The sequence below is a fragment of the Mus caroli genome, unplaced genomic scaffold (genome assembly GCF_978045245.1).
Source record: "Mus caroli unplaced genomic scaffold, Mus_caroli_1 scaffold_8, whole genome shotgun sequence".
Taxonomy (NCBI): Eukaryota; Metazoa; Chordata; class Mammalia; order Rodentia; family Muridae; genus Mus; species Mus caroli.
The window spans coordinates 47,406,029-47,428,002 of record NW_028227263.1 but is presented as its reverse complement, the minus strand read 5'-3'; the positions used below and the strand labels follow the sequence as shown (position 1 = coordinate 47,428,002).

At 43.7% G+C, this 21,974-nt stretch overlaps 1 protein-coding gene across 2 annotated transcripts in view; it reads right to left on the bottom strand.

Moving 5' to 3' along the window:
- Positions 1-21,974, bottom strand: part of Uvrag (UV radiation resistance associated) — a 265,993-nt gene that overhangs the window by 135,348 nt on the left and 108,671 nt on the right. For both annotated transcript variants that reach the window (XM_029479367.2, XM_021167360.3), the window contains one exon: positions 440-545. In XM_029479367.2, the coding sequence (XP_029335227.1) occupies positions 440-545 (106 nt within the window). The remainder of the gene's footprint in view (positions 1-439; positions 546-21,974) is intronic.

Genomic DNA, 21,974 nt, shown 5'->3' with positions numbered 1-21,974 from the left:
TCCCAGGGACCACACTCAGGTGTTAGGCTTGCGGGCAGGGCTCTTAGCAGCTCAGCCATCAATACCAACCCAAATGCTTTCTTCAAGTGTGTTAGTTCCACTGACTTTCTTTCCCCCTTGCCTGTCCTGCAGCTGTAGGTCACTCACTGCACCTTTCATGCTTGGAGTTCACAGTTATCCGACGTTAATGAAACAGTCTGCTAGTCACCTCCCAAGTAACTATATCTCAAGTTTCATCTAATAGAAAGTGGCACATTTACCTCACGTTATTAGCAGGTAGGAACTTTGATTTCTAACATGTAAAATACACCAGCAGCCATCTGAATGCAACATTACTAGCATCGTTATTAGTACGGACTAGAGATTTTTTTCCAAGAATAATATGATAGTCGCTTGACAAAAACAAGGAGTTTGAACAGGTACTTATACAAGAACCTACCAGCTCATTGCTTGTCGATGTGAGTCTTAGTTTTTCTTCAATTTCCTTTCCAATTCTCTGAACAGTTACCTGAGTCTGTTTAATTGCACACTGGGCTCTATGAAGCCTAGAAATACAAGTTGTAGAAAAATGTAAGTGAGTTAATTACAAAGTCTAAACAGAGAGCCACAGACATGAATTATAAATCTCCTAGGATAAATAGAATCAATCCTGAACAAACCAATTATTTCTAGAGTCAAACATATAATGAAGTAACAGGAATTACAAGTCCTAAAATAACAGTTCTCTGAAATGCCTCCTCCTGCTACGACATGGGTAGGGTAAAGGACTCTAGGGGTTTAGAAGCCTTTAGAAAGGGATCCAGTTGAGGGGCTGAGAAGATGGCTTGGTCAGAAAGCAGCATGCAGCTCAAACATGAGAGCATGAGTTCAAGCCCTGGAGATGGCAGCACAAGCTTGTAATCTCACTGCTAGGAGGCAGAGACATGGGCTCATGGGGATAACTTTATATAAATTCCTATAATTTATATAAATAGTAAAAGATCTAGGAGTAACAAACTGATCTTAAAATCTGCCAGATCCCAAGGTTTGTCTATAGGTAAATGATCAGCAAAGTATGCTGCTAACTTAAAGATGGAGAATAGATCAATAATCAGCTGCTCTTATACATTCAGATAGTTGGAAGACCGAGGCAAACTCACCTGAGCCCAGACTTTGGAGACTAGTGAGCACATAGTAGTAAGACTCCATCTCAAAACCAAACAAGAGCTGGAGAGATGGCTCAGTGGTGAACACCCACTCAAAGGACCCAGGTTTGAATTCTAGCACCCACAAAGTAGCTCACAGCTATCTGTAATGCTAATTCCCAGGGACCCAATACTGTCTTCTGGTCTCCATGGACACCAGGCATACAAATGGCGCACACATACACAGACACACACAGAGAGACAGACAGAGGTTTAACTAGTTTACCAGAGCCAGGAATGTCTTTTCACCTAGAGATAGCAGTAGGAAAAGGGGGAGAAAACTGGGAGAAAACCCCTAACCACAACAACTGTGTTGGGGAGCCACACCAAGAAAAGGGCAGACTCTTCAGCAAACGGTGTGGGAAAGCTAGCTCACCTCATAAAGGAGAATGTAATAGCTTCCTCTCACTCTGCAAAAAAGTTAATTCAACATAGATGAAAGACTTTAAGTTGTAAAACTCTGAAAATGCTAGAGAAAAAACCAAAAGAAGCAAAAGCCACTTTAAGATATAAACATAGGCAACTTCCAGATCCAGGCACAGGCCAAGACTTGCTGCAAGGACTCCAGCAGCCCAGCGTGCATAGCCACGGCCATGGGTGGGACCACGTGAAGCTAGCAAGCTGGACAGCACAGCAAGTGTCAGCAGGGTGAAGGCAGCCTACAGAGTGGGGGATCCTCACCACGGACATGCTGACAGTGGGGAGGAAGTCAATACCTACAGCATATTAAAAAAATTCAACAGGTTGGGGATTTAGTTCAGTGGTAAAGTGCTTGATCATGGGTTTGGTTCTCAGATCCAAAAAGTAAAATAAAACAACCAAAAATTAAACCCACAGCCAAAACTACACAGGTTATTTGTTCAATCAATGGACAAATATTCTTAATAGAAAATAGTTTTTAAAAATCACCAATAAATATACAAAGAAGGAGAGGTGGACGAGAAGGAAGAGGAGAAAGGAGAGGAAGAGGAGGAAGAAGATCCTTACCAACCTCACCCCCATCTCATCTGTCAGCACCAAGGAAACAAAGGACATCAAAAGCTTACAAGGATGCCCAGCTTCTAGGGATATATATTTGTGCCACCACCATGCAAAGCTACATTGGGTAGAGGTAGGGAACCAAGAAAGGTAGACAGGAAAGGTAGAAGATATCTTGAACAAAGTGCAGGGGTTTTGTGTGTGTGTGTGTGTGTGTGTGTGAGAGAGAGAGAGAGAGAGAGAGAGAGAGAGAGAGAGAGAGAGAGAGAGAGAAACTACCATGATAAAGTCTAACTTTTGTGCACTAAATATTGATTTCAAAAATGAAGCTCAATAAGCATAGAAAAGGGGACCTAACATCTTAGTCTCTCGGGGAATGTACCGTACACGGTGAGATGCTATTTCATACACATTAGAAAACTAAAGTTACAGTGATGGCAAGAGTGGGGAGCAAGTAGAATTTACATGCACTGCTGGTAAGTTAAATGCTCCTCACACTCTGAAATGACTACTTAAATGAACTTTAACCTACATCTAACCTTCTAGCCAGCAAGTCCAGCCATAGGTGCTTACACACAAAAGACTAACATGTAAGCTCTGTTTCAGAATGTACACAGAAGCCAAGTGGAGCTGTGCACATCTGCAATCCCAGAACTCAGGAAGCAATGGGAGGAAGATCAGAAGAAGTTCAAGGCCAGCCAAGGCTACATAAGACACTGCCCCCTCCCCACCAAAAGGTCACAGAAACAATCCAATTGTCCACCAAATATGAAACTAAAAACCAAATTAAGACTTGTAGTCTACTTAGCAATAAAAAGGAGAGTAACTGATAATACACAAGGACATGAACACATCCCCAAAACAAGCCAAGTAAAGGAAAGAGAGAACCAGAAGGAGAACAGGGCTGTGCACTGCTCCTGGTCTAAAACCCAATGCAGGTATGAGCGAGCATTGGTGACACAGAGTAGCAGCTGCTTCTGAGCAAGGAACAGACAATGGGGAACTGAGGGACAAGCTGAGGTGATGGGAACCTTAAATTCTGACTGGAACGAAGACCACACCAAAACGGCACTATGATGTACTGTGTGGAAATATTTCATTTAAAAAAAAAACAATTAGCTATCAGTCTTAAACTGAATATCATCATGAGGGCTGGGGTGGCATGGTATAATGGCTGTTATAGCATCAGTATCTCTGGAAGCACTTCAGCAGGCTTTAGGAAGTACTGATAATTCCTGAAGATGAGCAGTTCCCTGTTGTATAAGACACTGTTAGCAGAGTCCTACAAGCACACCTCTACAGAAACCTGGATGCAAGGGAAGGTCTTCATCATACGACCCCTACTCCGTGCCCAGCCTGGTCTCCCTCCCTGTATGACGCACTGGCACTTCTTTTCTGTGTCTCTTTATAATCCATGCATCTGCCCACACATTTCCCTGTCTCTCGTAGTAAGCAGAACCCTAACCCACTAAGGCAGCTCAGATGTAACCTCTGCTCCTCTGGCCTTCTGAGGCTGCACCAGGCAGCTGAAGGCATTGGCTCCTCCTCTGGAAATCTACACCAGATCACACGCATGACAACAGACACTACGAAGGACCACATTACAGCACACGGTTCTTCTCCTGTCCTTTTCCTTAGCAGGTTTTCCTGAGGGGCAAGAGTACTCATATTCTCGTGCACACTCTAGATGCTCCGCAGAGTGTAGTACAAAGGAGCTCTCGGCCCATTTCCTGACCGTCCAGCATTCATGTCTATGTAAGCACAGTCCTAAGATTGGATATCTTGACTGATTTAGTCTGCAAGATTAACTGAAAGACATTGTTTCCTACACTTATAAGATCAAAATATTTTATCAAGAAAAAGTGCATAAAGATCACTCTCCTCAGGCCAGGGAAATAAGCAATTTTTACTAAAAACATTAGGAATTATCAACCCAGGGACAAGTCAACAAATAGCATTATTTTACGGGGAGGGAGCAGCTCAGAGCTCCGCTGGTACTATGCAAACAACCTTGTCAAATGGTAAAGACTTTAAAAATAAAAATGATTCATGACCATAATTAATGTATGACTTCAACTATTTGGCTCTCTCTGCCCCAGACGCTTTCTGATCTTACCTTAGGGGCTTAAAACACACACACAGAGTCACATTTCCTCCGATCTTCAGTGTTATCCAAATAGACGCTCGGAGCCCCTGCCACATCAGGACAGGGCTCATAATGTCCCCCTTTCAAATCCAAGTGGAGAATAAAAGTTTCAAGTATTTAGGCTTTTCAAAATAACATGGTACATCTTGATCCTCCTGGGGTCAGGAGGGAAAGGCCTGACAGGCGGGGAAACAACTGCTTTGCCTTCACACAGGATGGCTGCCAGAGGAGGAGGGACACTCCTTGAGTTCTATGAAAAGCATCTAGAAAGAGAAACACACCATCTAGTCACCCAGGTGACTGGCCAGTGCCAGTCCCCTCAGCTGAGGTAAACACAGCACGCTGCACACTAAGAGTTCAAGCAGCTACCTCACAGTCAGTCACCCTGGTGACACAGGACAGATGTGCCTTGCCATGTAACGTTATCTGAGAGAGAGATAAGTAGAAAGTGGATTTAACAAAAATTCTTAGAAGCTAGATATTGTTGTGAATATAAAGATATAACAAATGAAAAGTTGTATATTAAATAAATACTTGCAAATATTGAGACATACAATCAGATAGTGACTATAATCTCAGGCAGTGGCGCTTGAGAAGACGTTTTTGTCTGCTTAGTGTTGATCATGCGGCATGTGAACTGCTACGCCTATGTCTCAGAGGAGCAAGGGCAGATCAGAACACAACTCCTGTAGCTTGTGCCGAGGGACAAAGTGGAGAAGAAAATGCCTGGCGGCAGAGACTAAGAGGGACAAATGGGCACAGACAAGGAAAGGCTGCACGTGGTGGGAAGAGTGCAGGCTTCTCTCCTTAGGAAGCCACTCAACTTTACACTGGAAAAGATTTTATTATATTTGTACCTTTGAAAATGCTACACAGGGCCTATCAGGGACTGGTGAGGGCTGGGAGAGGGGAAAAAGAGGTTAGACTGGGCAGTAGAGGCTAGACAGAAGGGCAGGCATGATCGATGCACGGGACATGCATGCAAAGAAATGCCACAGCAGACTCTTGAGTTTGTGCAATGAAGGTGGAAGGGTGTGGTGAACAAGAAGGCTGATGTGCAGTCAGCAAGCATCTGAGCAAAACCAGGCATTGTCCTGGATGAAACAGAGATAGCAAAAGATGGTGAGGGTGAAAGGTCGGTTAGAAGAGAGATAAAGTCTGATGCCTGAAAACAAATTACCCGCTGCTCTGGCAGGAAAGTGGTTTAACCCCGCCCCCGAAAGGATGACTTGAGGGAAAGCATGGTTCTCAGTGGTGGCACTAGAAGATAACCGTAGCTTTAAAAAGTCCCAAGCACTCTCATGGGACCCTTCCCATTCTCAGGCCAGGCCTGTTACTTAAAAGGACCAGCTTGGCCCACCTCTGCTGCCTCTGTTCCTGATTTAAGCTCTGATCCTCCTTCCTTCAGACCCTGTGCCCACTGCAGTCCACCATGGGCATCAGAACCTGGGCTGCCTACATAGACTGCAGAACTGTGAGCTACAAAAGCTCTACTCCATGACAGCTCTGTGACACAGCAGAACCTGTGGAGAACCTGTAGGCATCTGCAGGAATTAAGGGACAATGACAAACAACTTCATGTCAATAGGTTTAATTTAGATCAAATCGTCAAACTGCCCTCAAACCACTAGTTCCCATATCAAAAGATGAACAATTACTGCCTGTTAACTTAGACTTATAGTTACAACCTTCTCTGGCTGGGAGTGTGCTCAGTGGTAGTTCCTGACTAGGACCTATGAGACCCTGTTTCAACGCCTTGCACTAAAAACATCAAAGCAAAACACCTTGTCTGTCTACTCGGGGCTTTGCTGGTAAAATACTAGCTGTACTAATCTTTCAGAGACAAAGTGTTTTATTTTGCCTAACAACACAAGAGTAACACTGAAACCAAAACACCACAGGCTGTCACAAAAATCTTCTGACCAGTAAGTATACTAACAATGATCTATAGCTACATTACATTGAAGGCCAGGAAGAGGGCGAGACATCCACAGTCAGTACTTTATTCAACACAGTACTTGATATATATATATATATCAAATATATATATATATATATATATATATATATTTTTTTTTTTTTTTTTTTGGTTTTTCGAGACAGGGTTTCTCTGTGTAGCCCTGGCTGTCCTGGCACTCACTTTGTAGACCAGGCTGGCCTTGAACTCAGAAATCTGCCTGCCTCTGCCTCCCAAGTGCTGGGATTAAAGGTGTGCGCCACCACGCCCGGCTAGTACTTGATGTTAAAGCAATCAAGGCAACTGAGAAAGGGCATTAAAAAAAAAAAAAAAAGAAGCACTGGAGGTATGGGAAGGGAAGGAAAACAAGAGACAAAAGTATCAAGGGATTGGTCTGGTCAAAGTATGTGTATACATGTATGGACAGACACAATGAAACAACTTTGTCCAGTTAACAGTCATTTTTCCAAAAGGGAAGAACTAAGAGTATGTATCTGCAAACACTATGGTTGTGAATATAGAAAACTCAAAAGAGATCTGTAATTCAAGTCTACTAGAAATAAATTCAGCCAAATCTAAGATTCCAGAATAAATGTGATAGACTAGTTACTGCTTATATGTGTGTATATATACAAATATAGTATATACATATATATTTGTATATAAAATATATTTGATATATAAAATATATCAACAAATAACTAAGAATAAGTCTAATGAAGGATGCCAAAGACTTTAACTCAGAAATCGTAAGATGTTGCTGAGACAGTCAAGCAGAGGATCAGGTGGAGACACAAGGAGTGAGGAGTCAGACTATCAGTGACTCTCTGCCTAACTGATCTACAGCAGCCAAGCAATCGAAACTACTGCAGCCCTTACTAAAGGAGACGGTACGGCAGAAATGCAAGGGCCAGAAGAGCCATGGAAAGGCTGAAGAATTGCAGTGGAGGCCTTACATTACCAGACCATAGCACCTACACAAAACTGCCACAGTCACGTGATCCCGTGTAACTACATCAGTGAAGTACAATTCAGATTTCACAAACAGAACTTCCATATAACTCATCTGCTTTCACAAGAAAAAGAAAACCCTTGTCAATAAATGGCCCTGAAATAACCTAATCTATAGAGAAAAAAAAAATGCCTTTAATGTCTCTCTCATTCCATGCTAAAAATGTCATTATTTAGAAACCTGAATGTAAAAATGAAAACTATAAAGCTGCTAAATTAACATATAGGAAAATATCTTCAAGATGCAAAATGTTTGATGTACATACATAGCCCAGGCTGGTTTGAGACTCATGATTCTACCTGGGATCACATGTGTTCCGATTGCAGATGTGTGTCTGCATGTCTGAGTGTGCTGGCTAGTTTTGTCAACTTGACACAAGCTAGAGTTATCTGAAAGGAAGGAACTTCAATTGAGAAAATGCCTGCCTAAGATACAGCTGTAGGGCATTTTCTTAGTGACTGATGGGAGAGGGCCCTGCCCTTTGTGGGTGGTGCCATCCCTGAGCTGGTGGTCCTGGGTGTTATAAGAAAGCCATGAGGAGCAAGCCAGTAAGCAGCACCCCTCCATGGCTTCTGCATCAGCTCCCGGCACCAAGTTACTGCCCTGACTTCCTCCAATAGTGGACCATGATGAAGAAGTGTAAGCCAAATAAACCCTTTCCATAGTGTTTCATCAAAGCAATAATAACCCGAACTAAGACCCTGAGCAGGATCCTCCCTGTCACTGCTACCCTGACCCCAGACAGCTCACCTCCTACTTTCACATCATATATATCAACATGCTTTTACGTTCCTATATAAAATCTAGAAACCACAATGACAGAAAGCATATAGTTCATCGTTATAGGATTGGCTTAAACAGGCTTAATATGATTCTCTCCCACTGATTTTCCTCTTTATGATCAAAATCAATTACAATTGTACTCATATATTTTCTTAATCCATTCCTCCATTGTTGAACATGCAGGCTGGCTCCACTACTTAGCTACTGTGAACAGAACTGCAGGCCTGTGCAACAGTGATCTCTGGATATCCCAGCTTGGACCTTTGGATAGATGCCCATAAGTGGCATATCTGTGTCATATGGAATATCTACTTATAGTGCCTTCCATAGTGCTGGACTAGCACACTTCTGCCAGCAGTGTGTGGGTTTCTCTTTTGCTGGCATCCTTGCCAACACACTGTTAACTGTTTTCTCGAGGACTGTCTCAATGACTCAGCTAGCATGGAATTTTGGTGGTTCTGATTTGTATTCTAGTGAGTTGAACCTTTTTTCCTTAGGTTTACTGGCCAATTGTATTTCATCTTTTGAGAATTTTCTCAAAAGGTGTTTCATTAGCCCATTTATTACCCGGGTTGTTTTGATTCCATGTTAGTTGTTTACCTTCTTTGTATGTTCTGGCTACTAATCCTGTCAAAGGTTGTACCAGCTACTTTGCTGTAGCTGAGATGAAATGCCATGCCCAAAGGCAACTACAGGAGGGAAGGGTTTATTTTGCCTTACCCTTCCAGAGGGTGAGTCCATAGTAAGTAGAGGAAGCATGGTGGCAGGCAGCACACACACACACACACACACACACACACACACACAGAGCTGAAGACCTGGAAAACCTGGCAAACAACTAGCTCAGCCAGGAGCTGGAACGCCATATCAGAGTGCCTGGCAGAGGATGAGGGGACTCTCTGAATAATAAAGGAATCTTGTGCTGTGATCTGAATGACGATGACACAGACACATTTATCACATCACAGCAGAGGCCAAGACAAAAGTGCTGCCATTGTGTGGGAGCATAAGAAGAGCCACTCGGGAAGTTCTACTTGAGACAGGGGTGCGGATGCCATATCTGTAGTAGAGTAGGGTATTTGTTCGGTATGGAGACGGGTGCTGGGAGATAGACCTTGGCCGGGGATGAAAATGTGGCAATCATTAGCACACAGATGCTAATAATGTTATGAAACATTACAACATTTCATAACATCACTAACACGAGCAGAGTGAATGAGGTCACCCAGTAAGACTGTGAGGATGAGAGAGAGCAGAGCCTAGAACAGATTTCAGAGGAACATCAATACTGGAGGAATTAGAAAAGAAGAAATAAAAAACCTGCCAAAACAAAAAACCCCAAAGTGAGACTATACAGAGACCAGGACAGCTGCAAGAGTTGATGTCACAGCAGTTAGAGACACTCCGGGAAGCGGTGACCACTGTCTCCGAATCTAGGAGCCTGAAGTCTGGGTAGTGTCAACAAATTTAGCAGTAAGGGGCTGATTTAAAAGATCATTTCTAATCTATTCACCGAGAAACAACAGCCATAATCATCCTCTCGCCCAGCTAACAGCCCCCTGGCTGGTCTGCCATGTCAGCTCTTGCTTTTCTCAATCGCATTCCCCAAGGCACCCCCATTTCAGTGCTGAGCTCCTCACTGTGGCCCATCTGTCCTACAGACCCAGTACCCCGGATCACCTGTGCCACCTGTCGGCAATCCTCATAGCAAGCACAGAAGACCTCAGGCTTTCCTGCCAGCAACAGTCTAGACTCCAGGGTTTTCCTCTCATAGGCCAGAAGAGAGTTTAAGGTTCTCATTTAGACTGCGATTACCGAGGCTTTTTGACTCTGCCTGGGATTAAATTTTCTTAAAGACAACTAGAGATATCACAAGCTACAAACTCACAGTTTAAAATGTTAGTGCTGTGGCAGTAGTGGCACATGCAGGAGGCAGGCACTCAAATCTCTGAGTCCAGCCTGGTCTACAGAGCAAGTCCAGTTTAGCCAGAGCTACATAGAGAAACCCTGTTTCCAAAAATCAGATAGACAGATAGATAGATAGATAGATAGATAGACAGACAGACAGGTGATAGACAGACAGATGAATAAATGAATAACTAAGCATTAGTGTTGCCTAGTACAGCCAGACCCAAGCCACTTTCTCCCTTCTCTGTTAAGTACAAACCTTCTATGCTCTCCAGGCCTCTAAGGGCTATGGTCAGCTCTTTGCTGTCCCTTTCACAACTGTGACATCTCTCACACACTATATATACGCCTAGTCATGTTAACATTACCCATCGGTTTTTAAAAAATGTTCTTTCCTGGGGTTACAGCCTATCAATGTTTTCCACTATGCATTTCTATCACGCGTCCACAACAGTCAGCAATCACCATGCTACAGAGCTGACTGCCACACAGCCCACTGCCCAGGCCTCTCAGCTCTCACGCTCCTCCACAGCCAGCCCACAGCCTCCTCCGTCCAAATGAACACTGCTGTCAGAATATCCAAAACACGCATCTCAACAGTAGTCATCCGAGCTCACAGCACCAGAATGAGGTTCGAGAGACATTCAGGCCTCTGCGTCTCAGTCACCAGGGAGAGCCTCTGCACTAGCACCGAGTGTTCACGGGCTCTAAAAAGGCATGGTTAGGTACGCTTTTTGATTAAAGGTAGCCTATCTGTCCATTTAAAAAGAGAGAAGAGGTATGCGTGGTGGCGCATGCTTCTCATTCCAGAACTTAGGAGGCCAAGGCAGGAGAATCACAAACTTAAGGTCAGTTCTGAGTTACAATTTTAAAATAATTGTATCTGGAACATCATACATTTATTTACTTAATAATTATATTGAACAAATAAACATTCATTTAGATTTGCTGTGCTAGGCAGTGAACTGACAACAGGAAATAAGCAAAATAAGCAAAAATTTGTTTTGTTACACTTCTCGCAGATTTGTTCTTTTACACAGTGAAGGAGTCTGGAGGCATAACGAAGTTATAACACAGTTCCCTGTAAATTTTGAATTAATCAAAAAGATTATCAAGATACTAAAACTGAATCTTGCCTGCTCAATTCCATGTGTTAAGGTATTAACTTCCCAAATAAATACATAAGGCTTTTTTTACAAGCTAAGGTTAAATGGGGTTATATGGTTGGGATCCTAATACAATAGAATTGGTGGCCCTAGACCAGTGGTTTTCATCCTGTGTGTCACAACAGGGGGTTGAACAACCCTTTCACGGGAGCTAAGACTACTGGAAAACATATTTACACTACAACCCATAACAGTAGTAAAATCTCAGCTAGGAAGTAGCAATGAAAATAATTTTATGGTTGGGGTCACCACAACACGAGGAACTGTATCTTAAGGTTGCAGCTAGGAAGGTTGAAAACCATTGCCCTAGAAGAACTGTCCCTCTCAGGCCTAGAAAAAAAGGCTATGGGAGGACACTGTGAGAAGGCAGTCATCTGCAGGCCAGGAAAGACAGCCTCCCCACACATTGAGATGTGGGCACTCTGATCTCAGACTTCCTGCTTTCAGATCTATGAGAAAACACATTTCTGTTAAAGCCACCCAGTCTCTGGAATCTTGTGGCAGCCCACACTAATACACTCGCTAGGTCTGACCTCATCAGGTAAGCTCTTAAAGTGACTAGCTCTTCCTGAAAGACGGGGCTTAAAGCATGACAGGACCTGTGGGGTAGGGCCCTGGGCAAGGACCTAGAGCAGCCTCTCTGGAGCTGAAGTAGGCCCAGATGACAACCAGCAAGAACTAGGAAGCTGACTCCTACAACCACAGGAGGTGAGCTGTGCCAGCAGCCACACAAACCTAAATAAGGACACTGAGCTCTAAGACACAACAGGACATGGTACACAGGGCCTGCAGTCACCCGGGACCATGACCCTCATCACACTGTGGTCATTTGTCCACTCCCTTTGTCCAGCACAAGCCTCCAGTCTCCTTAACATGTAACCTCATCCTGTTAGTGTTGGGGTCCTGAGCGTGTCTGCAGCATCACTATACACAGGCGTGTCAGAACACTGCTTCAACGAGTGTTGCGTTGCTTCCCTTCCCTTCCCCTCCCCCTCCCTTTCCCTCTTTCCCTCCTTCCCTCAACAGGGGCAGGTCCATCTCACTGTCGAGATCTTCACTGCAGAGTATACAATAAGTCAATGTTTTGATTTCTACTGATTCTATTTTTCTCAGGTCCTATGAGATATATTGACTAACATGTTTAATTATGCTTTCTTACAATGTGTTGAGCATGGAAAAATGCCTGGGAAACTATCTTGAGATCATTTTTTAAAGTTAGCAAAGCAGAAAGGCCCTACCATTTCTCATTCTGGATATACCACATGCCTGTGGATGTAACTCAACTTGTTCTAACTCCTCAGACCTCCCTGATTATCAACATTGACTTGCCGAGTGACTAAAGGCTCTGGGTGCCTTTTTCAGCCCAGCTGCTGCATTGGAGGAATGCCTTAGTGATGTTAAGCACACACTGCTCTGGTAGAGGACTGGGGTTTGACTCCCAGCACTCATGCTGGGCAGCTCACAACACCTACAACTCAAGTTCTGGGAAATCTGGCGCCCTCTTCTGGCTTCCATGAGCACTTCACTCACACGCACAAATCCACACAGTTCCGCATTTACAAACACACAATTTAGAATAAAATACACAAACAAATAAGTAGAGCAGTTATCCACATGGCAAGCTTCCTTCTTCCCATACAACTCTCGTCCCAATTACATTTCATACTGAAACTTAAGATGCATTGAGTCTCTTCTTCTGGCTTTCCAGTCCTCAGAAATCTTCATGCTGTGTATACACTCCCGTCTACTAGCTCCACATCACCACTGCACTGCACAGCAAGTCTTCTTTGTTCACGTACTTACACTGTAATGCATGTGGACGGAAGAACTGCATCCCTTGTTCACTGTTATATACTCCCCCTCCCACTCCCCACCCTCCTACCCCCCACGCTACCCCTCACCCAGCAACCCCAGCATGCTGCATTTCCCACCATGAGGCGCTCAGCAAACACTTTGCTGGTGAGCAGTGGAAGGAGTGGACATGTTGAACAACACTAGATCAAACCCAGAGCCCTGTGCCACGGTATTAAACATTTCCTTCCAGGCTGATAGTGAGTCATTAAGCAGTTATCAATGTGTCTCCTCTGTCATTTAGCCCATACTTCTTCATCTTGCTGACAAAGCTATAACCACATCTCTCATCAAGCACATACTAGAGTTATGTATCTGTGCAAATCTAATTATCCTTTCAAAGCAGATACATCAGCCTGAGATAACTTGTTCCTGAAAGGGCTTGCCTGAAAGAAGCAATATTCAAGCTACCATTTGAAAGAAGGCCATACAGGGCTCTGTACGCTGTGTGCAAGGGGACTGCCTTGGAGGGGATTAGAAATCACTTCTCAAAGTCATTAAAGGAGTAGAATGTCTTGCATATTCACAACAGAAAGGAAGTGATGTACTAAAACAACGTATGGAAGAGCTATGTCCAAAGGGACAGTCTGGGAGGCCACCAGAGCTCCGCCACTGTGCGCTCCATGTGCCCCAAATCATTTGCATCTCGACAGCACCTACAGCACTCTCGGACACATGGGAATCCCTCCAATACTTGGAAAGTTTATTAAGTATTATTCTCCCAAACCAGGAATCTACCCTAAAGCCTCCGACATTCCTCTGTCTAGACCACTCACATAGTTGAGAACACACAGTCTCATGGTAATGGCAGCAAATAAAACACAATACTTGTGCTACATATAAAATTAATATACTTTCATTGAAAAGTAACTGGTAGCGCTGTGGGTGGGAAAGTTCTACTGAGAAGATAGGGGGTGGGGTGTGGAGGGTGAGAGCATGTGCTAATGAGAATGTCAGGTCTAACTAAGATGTCCTCTCAGAACCAGCAGCAAGGATGATGGGGCAATGGTCACAGAACAATAATCAAGTCTTCGCATTTCCAATTTACAACTCAAATAACTCATTTTAGGCAACAACCGCCACACTTGGCCTAAAAACAGGCTAAATCATTCCCAGATTTGTTCCTAATACCATCCATGTGCATTTTAGCAAGTTTAATTTAAAATGTATTCATTGCACAATAAACACACTTGAGGAAGTACACAGAAAAGAACTTTGGAACTAACGATGAGAAAAGAAACAAACTGCAGATACGGACGTGATCTTTAAACTGAAGGAATATGGACAAATTGATGCCAGTAAGTTATGATTCTCTAGAAAAATATGTTACCAAATTATCTCAACAAGGGCTGGAAACCCGCAAAGACTGACAAAGGACAACCAGAGTGGGGAGGGGACAGAGGCCCTGATGGTTTATAGGTACTAGAATGTCCTTTTGAAAAGCAAGATGAAACTGAATTGTAATAGCCTTGGGAGTGGATCCTTAGGCAGAGTTTAGGACTGGGTTCTACACTTATGACTTCATCCAAGATTCATCCATAGGTCCATCATAAAAGGTTGAGTTTGCCCTTCTTTTCCCCCTCTGGACCTTTCTTTACCTTCTCTAAGTGTAATCTCTCTCTCTCTCTCTCTCTCTCTCTCTCTCTCTCTCTCTCTCTCTCTCTGTGTGTGTGTGTGTGTGTGTGTGTGTGTATGTGCGTGTGCGTGCATACATGATATATAGCATGCAGTGTGTGGGTGCCCATGATGGTTAGAAGAAGGCACTGGATTCCCCAGAGCTGGAGTTACAAATGATTATGTGCAGCAGGATATGGGTCCCAGAAAATGAATTCAGGTTCACTGGCTGAATAGAAAACTCTTAACTGCTAAGCCATCTCTCTTGATGCTCCAAAGTATTTTGATGCAGCCAGGAGGCCTACCAGACACCAGTGCGTTAAAATTCAGTCTTGTGAACTATGGGAAATAAATTTCTGTTTGTTACAAATTGCTAAATCTTAGATATTCTGTTACAGCAGAAGCAGAGGAAACTGGGACCAGGAGTGGGGTGTTGCTATAACAGTTACCTAAAAGTGAGAAAGCAGCTTTGGAACTGGAGAGTGAGAACAGGACAGAAAGAATTTGTAGGAGCAAGCTAGAAGATTGAGATTGACATGAAAAGAGGACTAGGAGTTTTGTGAATGCTCAGAACATGAGGTGTACAGCATCTGGGTCTCCCATGCTCAGAACATGAGGTGTGCCATCAGGAGCATCTGGACTTCCCTCCTTAGTGAGTATGAGGTCGGGACCAGAATGCTGGTTAACAACTTCCTTCCAATGAAAAGCGGAGACGATTCTGATGAAACCTCAGATGGCAATGAACGCTTGCTCTGTCCTCTCACCTCTTCCCCCCTTCCCCCATTTCCCTGCCTCCCTCTCTCTACATGCTCATGGCTGGCCTGTCTCTGTCTGTCTGTCTGTCTCTGTCTCTGTCTCTCCCTTTCTCTGTCTCTACTACCCTCTCATGCCCTGAATAAACTCTATTCTATACTATTTAAAAAAAAAAAAAAAAAAAAAAACCTGGAGAAAAACATGCCCAAGACGTAGAGCATTCCAGCTGCTGTTTTGTTTTTTAACTGCATTATAAAATGTAAAAGGAAACAAATGATTTTAGAACAGAAAGACCAAGGATGTGGTCCAGTAACTGCTAAGGAGATGAGTGTGGACACCAGGCAGCCCGGGGCTGCAGTCAGTGGAGAACGACCTCTACAGGCATTTCTAAGAATGTCTCAGGACAAGGCCAAGTGGAGCCAGGGGCTGAAGCTGTCATAGAGTCCCCACTAAGGCAATGTATTGTAAAATCATGGGGGTAAAGCTACCCTCAAGACTTTCTAGAATCATAAAGTTGACAACATGAATCCTCAATTTATGAGACCCATTTTATGAGCTGAGCCAGGCAGAGTCATGGATAGAGTCTTGGTAGAGGCCAACTGCTAGCTAGAAGCCAACATGAGGAATAAAAGAGATCATTCACAGCTGAGGGATTCGGCATCGATGGCACTTGCCTGCGACCCTTCTGTTTCTTTTGCCATGTTGAGCATGTCTGTCCTATGACTTCCCCCCAATGCATTTCAGAAACTTGCTCAACTCCTGCTAGAAGGAAATCTCTAACTTCAATTTTTTCAATTTTTTTCTTTTTTCTTATTTTTTTTCTTTTTTTTTTGGTTTTTCGAGACAGGGTTTCTCTGTGTACCCCTGGCTGTCCTGAAACTCACTCTGTAGACCAGGTTGGCCGTGAACTCAGAAATCCGCCTGCCTCTGCCTCCTAAATGCTGGGATTAAAGGAGTGCACCACCATGCCTGGCTCCAAACTTTATTTTTAGTGGTGGTTCTTAAATGCTTTAACCTCCCTTCTAGCCTACCACCCACCAGAGGTAGTGGAAAAGAAAGGATAAGGGGAAACTGGACCTGTTTAGAAATGGTTCTTTGGAGCAAATCCCATCTGTGTTGTCAGGAAATTAAGAGTTCAGTTTACAGGTCAGCAGTGGCAGCTTGGTCTACTCACAAAGACTTCACAGATATTCCAGCAGTCCAGCTCAGTAGAGTCAGGATAGCAAACATGAATCAGCAGTGGTTGCAATACGTAGCAGACAGAGCCAGGCCTCAGCCTCAGCACAGACCAGCACTCGGGACCTGGAGGGACGGAGAGATGCCAGGACGCCAAGAGAAGTTCTTGGCTGTGCCTCTCTGGATGAAGTGAAGATAAGCAAGCCTAGCCCAGCTTCCGGTACAGGCCGTCGGACCTATTTATATTCCCTCCAAACATCACGTGTCCTCCACAGGTCCTTACCATGTAGCTTGCCTAGGCGTGTTAGGTCTGTGTCAGCTGACATCACTCTGCCAATCAGTCTGCAGCAAGAAATTGCAGTACACCACCATAAGTTTTTTGGTGTATCTTTCTCTATGGAGATCCCAACAGATGCAGCTCAACTACACAATGTAAGGCAGACCAATATATGCATGTTTGTTAGCGAAGAATCCTTCATCACGTGCCCTTCCACGTGCTTGCTTTAGCAGAATGCCCTTTCACTTATGTCTGCTTCAGTGAAATGTTTCTTCATGAGTCCACCTTAGCCTTTCACCTGTGTCCACTCCAGGAAAATACTTCTTCACGTGCTTGCCCCAGCAAAACACCATTCAACACAACTGAATTTCCAAAGAACCCTTAAATTTCCACTTCAGAAATCTACCTCAGAATGAGTCAGGCCTGGTGCCTACCTGTGTCTAATCAGATGAGGCTTTGAGTTCGGCATTTGATGCTCAAATGAGCTGAGACTTTTGAGTCTATTGGGATAGAGTAAATATATTTTGCATGTGAGGAGGATGCCAAGCGATAATGGGCTAAATGTTTGCCTCGGGTATTTTGTTATAGCCGCACAAGATGGCAAAGAGAATAGGGAGAGTCACCTAAATCTAAATTACATAACCCATCTCAGATCACAGGAAAATGTACCCAGTGTCTCCATTCATTTTACAGTAGCACCCTTACCAGTTTTGATTTGCACAGGAATGTACACAAACCATGAAACTATGTGTAAGTCTCACTTATAAAGAACTGTAAATTACTAAGTAAGAGGGCAGCAAATCCAAGCCAATGTGTTTTAAGGATGGGAGGGGGAGTTTACAAGCAAGTAAGATGTATCCCAGGAATACAAGAATAGTTTAAACTTAATTAAGTTTGTGTAAATGATACTTTAACCTGGCCTGGAAAACCTAACACTTCTTAGCTTCAGTGTAAGAAATCTGAGAACACAGGGTGAGGGAGCTCAAGCTAGTCTGGCGGAAAGGCTGTTCAGAAAGAGAGGCATCCAGCCAGCCCCATGGCTCATGTAGGTCCACCAGAGTAACCAAATGCCAGGGAAGATGGGGCCGCAGCTCTGACTACAGCTATACAGTTAAGCTCAAGTCATTCCACAGACAGGGCTAAGAAGCTGTTGAGTTGTTATTTGATTTTACTTTTTTTTTCTTGAGACAAGACACCCCAGGCTTAGCACGGGACAAAACCGTGGCCAACCTTACAACACCCAAGAGGCAATGAGAACCTCTATGCTCAGGGACGGGACATGCGACGCATCTGTGGTCCCAGCACAGTGACCCAGGAGGCTGAAGCAGGACTGCTTTAACCTAGGAGTTTCTGCCTAGACACAGCAAGTTTCTTTAAAAAGTGGATAGAACGGGACATGGTGGCACATGCCTTTAATCCCAGCACTTGGGAGGCAGAGGCAGGTGGATTTCTGAGTTCGAGGCCAGCTTGGTCTACAAAGTGAGTTCCAGGACAGCCAGGGCTACACAGAGAAACCCTGTCTCTAAAAACCAAAAAAAAAGTGGATAGAAATAACAAAGCCCAACAAACAGTGGTAACAACTGGAGGGGAGACCACCACAGTCCAAAAAGCAACTGTTAGATTAAATGTAGCAAAGTAATTGTAGCAACCAACACGCATCATTTCAAACCGACAATTTCAAGAGTCTCCATTAATTCAGAATCAGACTGATCATGTCAGCCAGTGAAGCTATACTGTGCGTGTAGCATAGATTTTAATTTTATTGTTATAATAAAATTTCATATGAACCATTTGAGTCTGTTTTGGCTTGTGGCCATCAGTTGTATCTTTAACCCTGGTTAAATAGCTTGCAGATCTGAATCTTTGCTCACAGGAAAGACAGTGCAGTAAGAACGTGTTTGCCAACACATACTGGTTTCAAAAGGCCTACCTCCTCAGGTCTCACTGTGCTCAGGACACACCCGCTAGCTGCCGTACACCAGCTGCCCTACACAATGCTTCCACCAAGACCCCTCCGACTGTACTAACCTTTATCCTTCCTGCATTCTCTTATTCCTAGGCTCAAGACTCCTCTCCTAATTCTGTGGCTTTCTGCATCCCCCCTCTGAAAGCCTCCCTCCCAAGTCACATGGCTTCTCTTTTTTCTAAATCTGTCTTAAAGCACACAAAACTATGACTAATGAGTATTTTATATGTCGTGGGCTTTGGTTCTCTCTCTCTCTCTCTCTCTCTCTCTCTCTCTCTCTCTCTCTCTCTCCCTCCCCCTCTCCCCTCTCCCCTCTCCTCCCCTCCCTCCTGCCCTTTCTCTCTCTCTTTTCCTTTCTCTCCTCTCTTTCCCTCCCTCCTTCCCTCCCTCCCTCCCTTCCTTTTTTCTTTTGGGTTTTGAAACACAGTTTTTCTGTATAACAAGGCCCTGACTGACTTGAACTTACAGAGATCAGCCTGCTTCTGCCTCTCAAATACTGGAACTAAAGCTGTGAGCTGCCTCTCAAGTACTGGAACTAAAGGTGTGGGCTCAGGTTTTATTCAAATAAGCACATGGCCTGCAAGACAGCACTCACTTTTGGCTCCTTGTCATCTGCACCTGTCCTTCACTGCACTGTAAACAGTGGTGCAGTTAGCAACCCTGGGTGATTATAAAGATCATTTTTAACTTTAAGTAGTATTTCCAATTAACTGGACTTCATAAGAAGAGCATTTGGAAAGGAAATTACGGCATGTGGCTAAGTCCTAACAGAAAGCAGTAGTGTTGAACTGTGAAGAGAAGACTTGGATCTGTAAACACACAGGGGGCTTCTTCCAAGTATGAGGTCAGTGCTGTGTGGAGCAGGCAGAAGCTCCATCACCATCATGGAGAGGACTCTGCTGGGAAGGAGAAGCAAGAAAGACAGACTGCCACACAGATGCACAGATGGCAAGAATAAAAAGACAACACAGCTCAAGAGCTCAGACTCACTGCACAGAGCTCCAGAAAAGCCTCGTTGCATCTAAAAGACAGAGCCTAAAGCAAGAAGGCCCTTGGTTGACATTAACCAGGAATGCAAACAGGAAGTTTTTGGCCTAATGAAACATGAGGGTCTCCAAATCCACCACCCATTTTCTTACAAACAATCTAATTTCATTTTTCTATATAGTAGAATAAAACTCTATTGTATATAAATGCCACATTTTCTGTAACACTAATCCATTGATAAATACCTAGGTTGACTCTGTGACTTGGCTATTGGCTTTTGTTTTGTATTGTTTTTGGAGACAGGGTTTCACATAGTCCAGGATACTCTCAAACCCACCACATTTAGTCAAGGACTAACTTGAATTCCTAATTCTCCTTTGTAAACTTTATTCACCTCCAAAGGACAAGGATTATAGGCATGAGCCATCATGTTCAACACAACTATACTATTAAAGGCTCATTGTAAGGGTATATAATTTTACCACCTCATGTCTCTCTGTTAAAATACAGGTAATGATTCTAGTTATTATTAGTCATGCCTTCTGTACATTTATCCCAACAAGAAAGTCACTGCTCAAAATACTTTGGGGAGCTAGATTTTGCAATCTAGCCCCTGAAGACTCCCAATAAAGGTGACCTCTATCATGCTGGAGGCTTGGATATTCAAGGATTATTGGAACTGGTGTGAGTCAAACATTTCTATAAATTAGCTAGCAAGCACACAGGCTAATGGCCTTTTAGATAGATAACACAATGTAGTTACAGGTAAAGCAATGCTTCCATCTTGTGCTGTTAGTTCTAGGAATTAAGGAACAAACAGGGTCTTATGTCAATGAAGATCACCATGAAGATCAAAGGACCTCCTAGGAGCTACTTTAGACTCCTTTAATCAAGTTCTCACCTTAACTATGCAAACAGAACACGGAGCTGGAGGAAGGGACTTGCCCAGTATTTCAAAGCTCTTACAGCTAGCCATCTGGGCTGATGCCCAAATTTAACTTCCAATTAGCTGCTGGGTCCACACATCCATTACCTCTTTGCCCTCTTTGTCCCATCTGCACGCTACGTTCAGATTTATGCACATGGTCTTATTACTGGCATAAGAAAATCTGAAATTTTTTCAAGGAATCCCCTATTGCCAATGCACGTGATTACATCTGCTCGTTTTAGTTGTGGGTGTAGAGTTTCAGAATTGGCTTAACAAATTTCTCCATTTGGCCCACTATCTGAAGAAAATGAGCAAACCCAGAATTCCTTCTATACTGGCAGTTTCACGACAGTTTTCACTGGACACGGATCAAAATTACTACAGCGTTTCCACAGTCGAGTTTCTAGTACGCACAACTCTTGAAGTCCGTTCCAAAACGAAACCACCACACTCTCCTCCCCTCTGTTCATCCCACCGACGTAGTCCTCTCCTAGCCTCGCACATTCTCAAGGGCTTCGGAAGCCTTTTCATCACTGATAAGAAAGAAAAATCTGGTGAGGGTTAAGACTTCAGACTATATGCATGGTAAGCTTCCTGAGCGATGTGGGTTATGTATCTGTACACACAGACGTGTACATACGTATACACACACACACACACACACACACACACACACGTATGCATGTGTATGCATGCCTATGGGGGTTGGGGGAGAGAATTACATAAGGACACTTTACTACAGTAGAAAAAAAAGTCAAATGGAAAGCAAAGGGTCCTACTCACATTTCAGCTCTCCCAATTAAGGAGCTGAGGCTAAAGGGTCTCATGTGGCCCCTCAGAAGCTCTCGGCTCTGAGCGCTCCGTGGAAAGGACAGGGACTGTATGACTAACACTGTTCCAGCAGTCCTGCTTTCCTGAAGACTGTCCATAAAGTGGGCCCAAACTTGAATGTAAAGAGACAAAGGCAAAGCTACAGGTTTGTCTAAGTAAGGGTCACGCCCTCCACTAAAGAACAGTGCAGAGAAAAGTCACTGACACCCTGATGGCACAAAGATGCTCTTTGGCTATCAAAATCTTTAGGGCCAGCATAATCAATTCTTCTGACCAGAACTAAGTAACAGGGGCCAAATTTAATTCTCACCTGAAATAACCCTGAAGGTTTGGTTTTGTATGTTTTACTGAACTTAGAAAACACCATAAACAATGGTTCTTTTAAGATTGTCATTGTAGCAACAGAAAAGAGTAATTAATACTGAGAGTTAGGGAATCACAGGAGAGGAGCCCTATT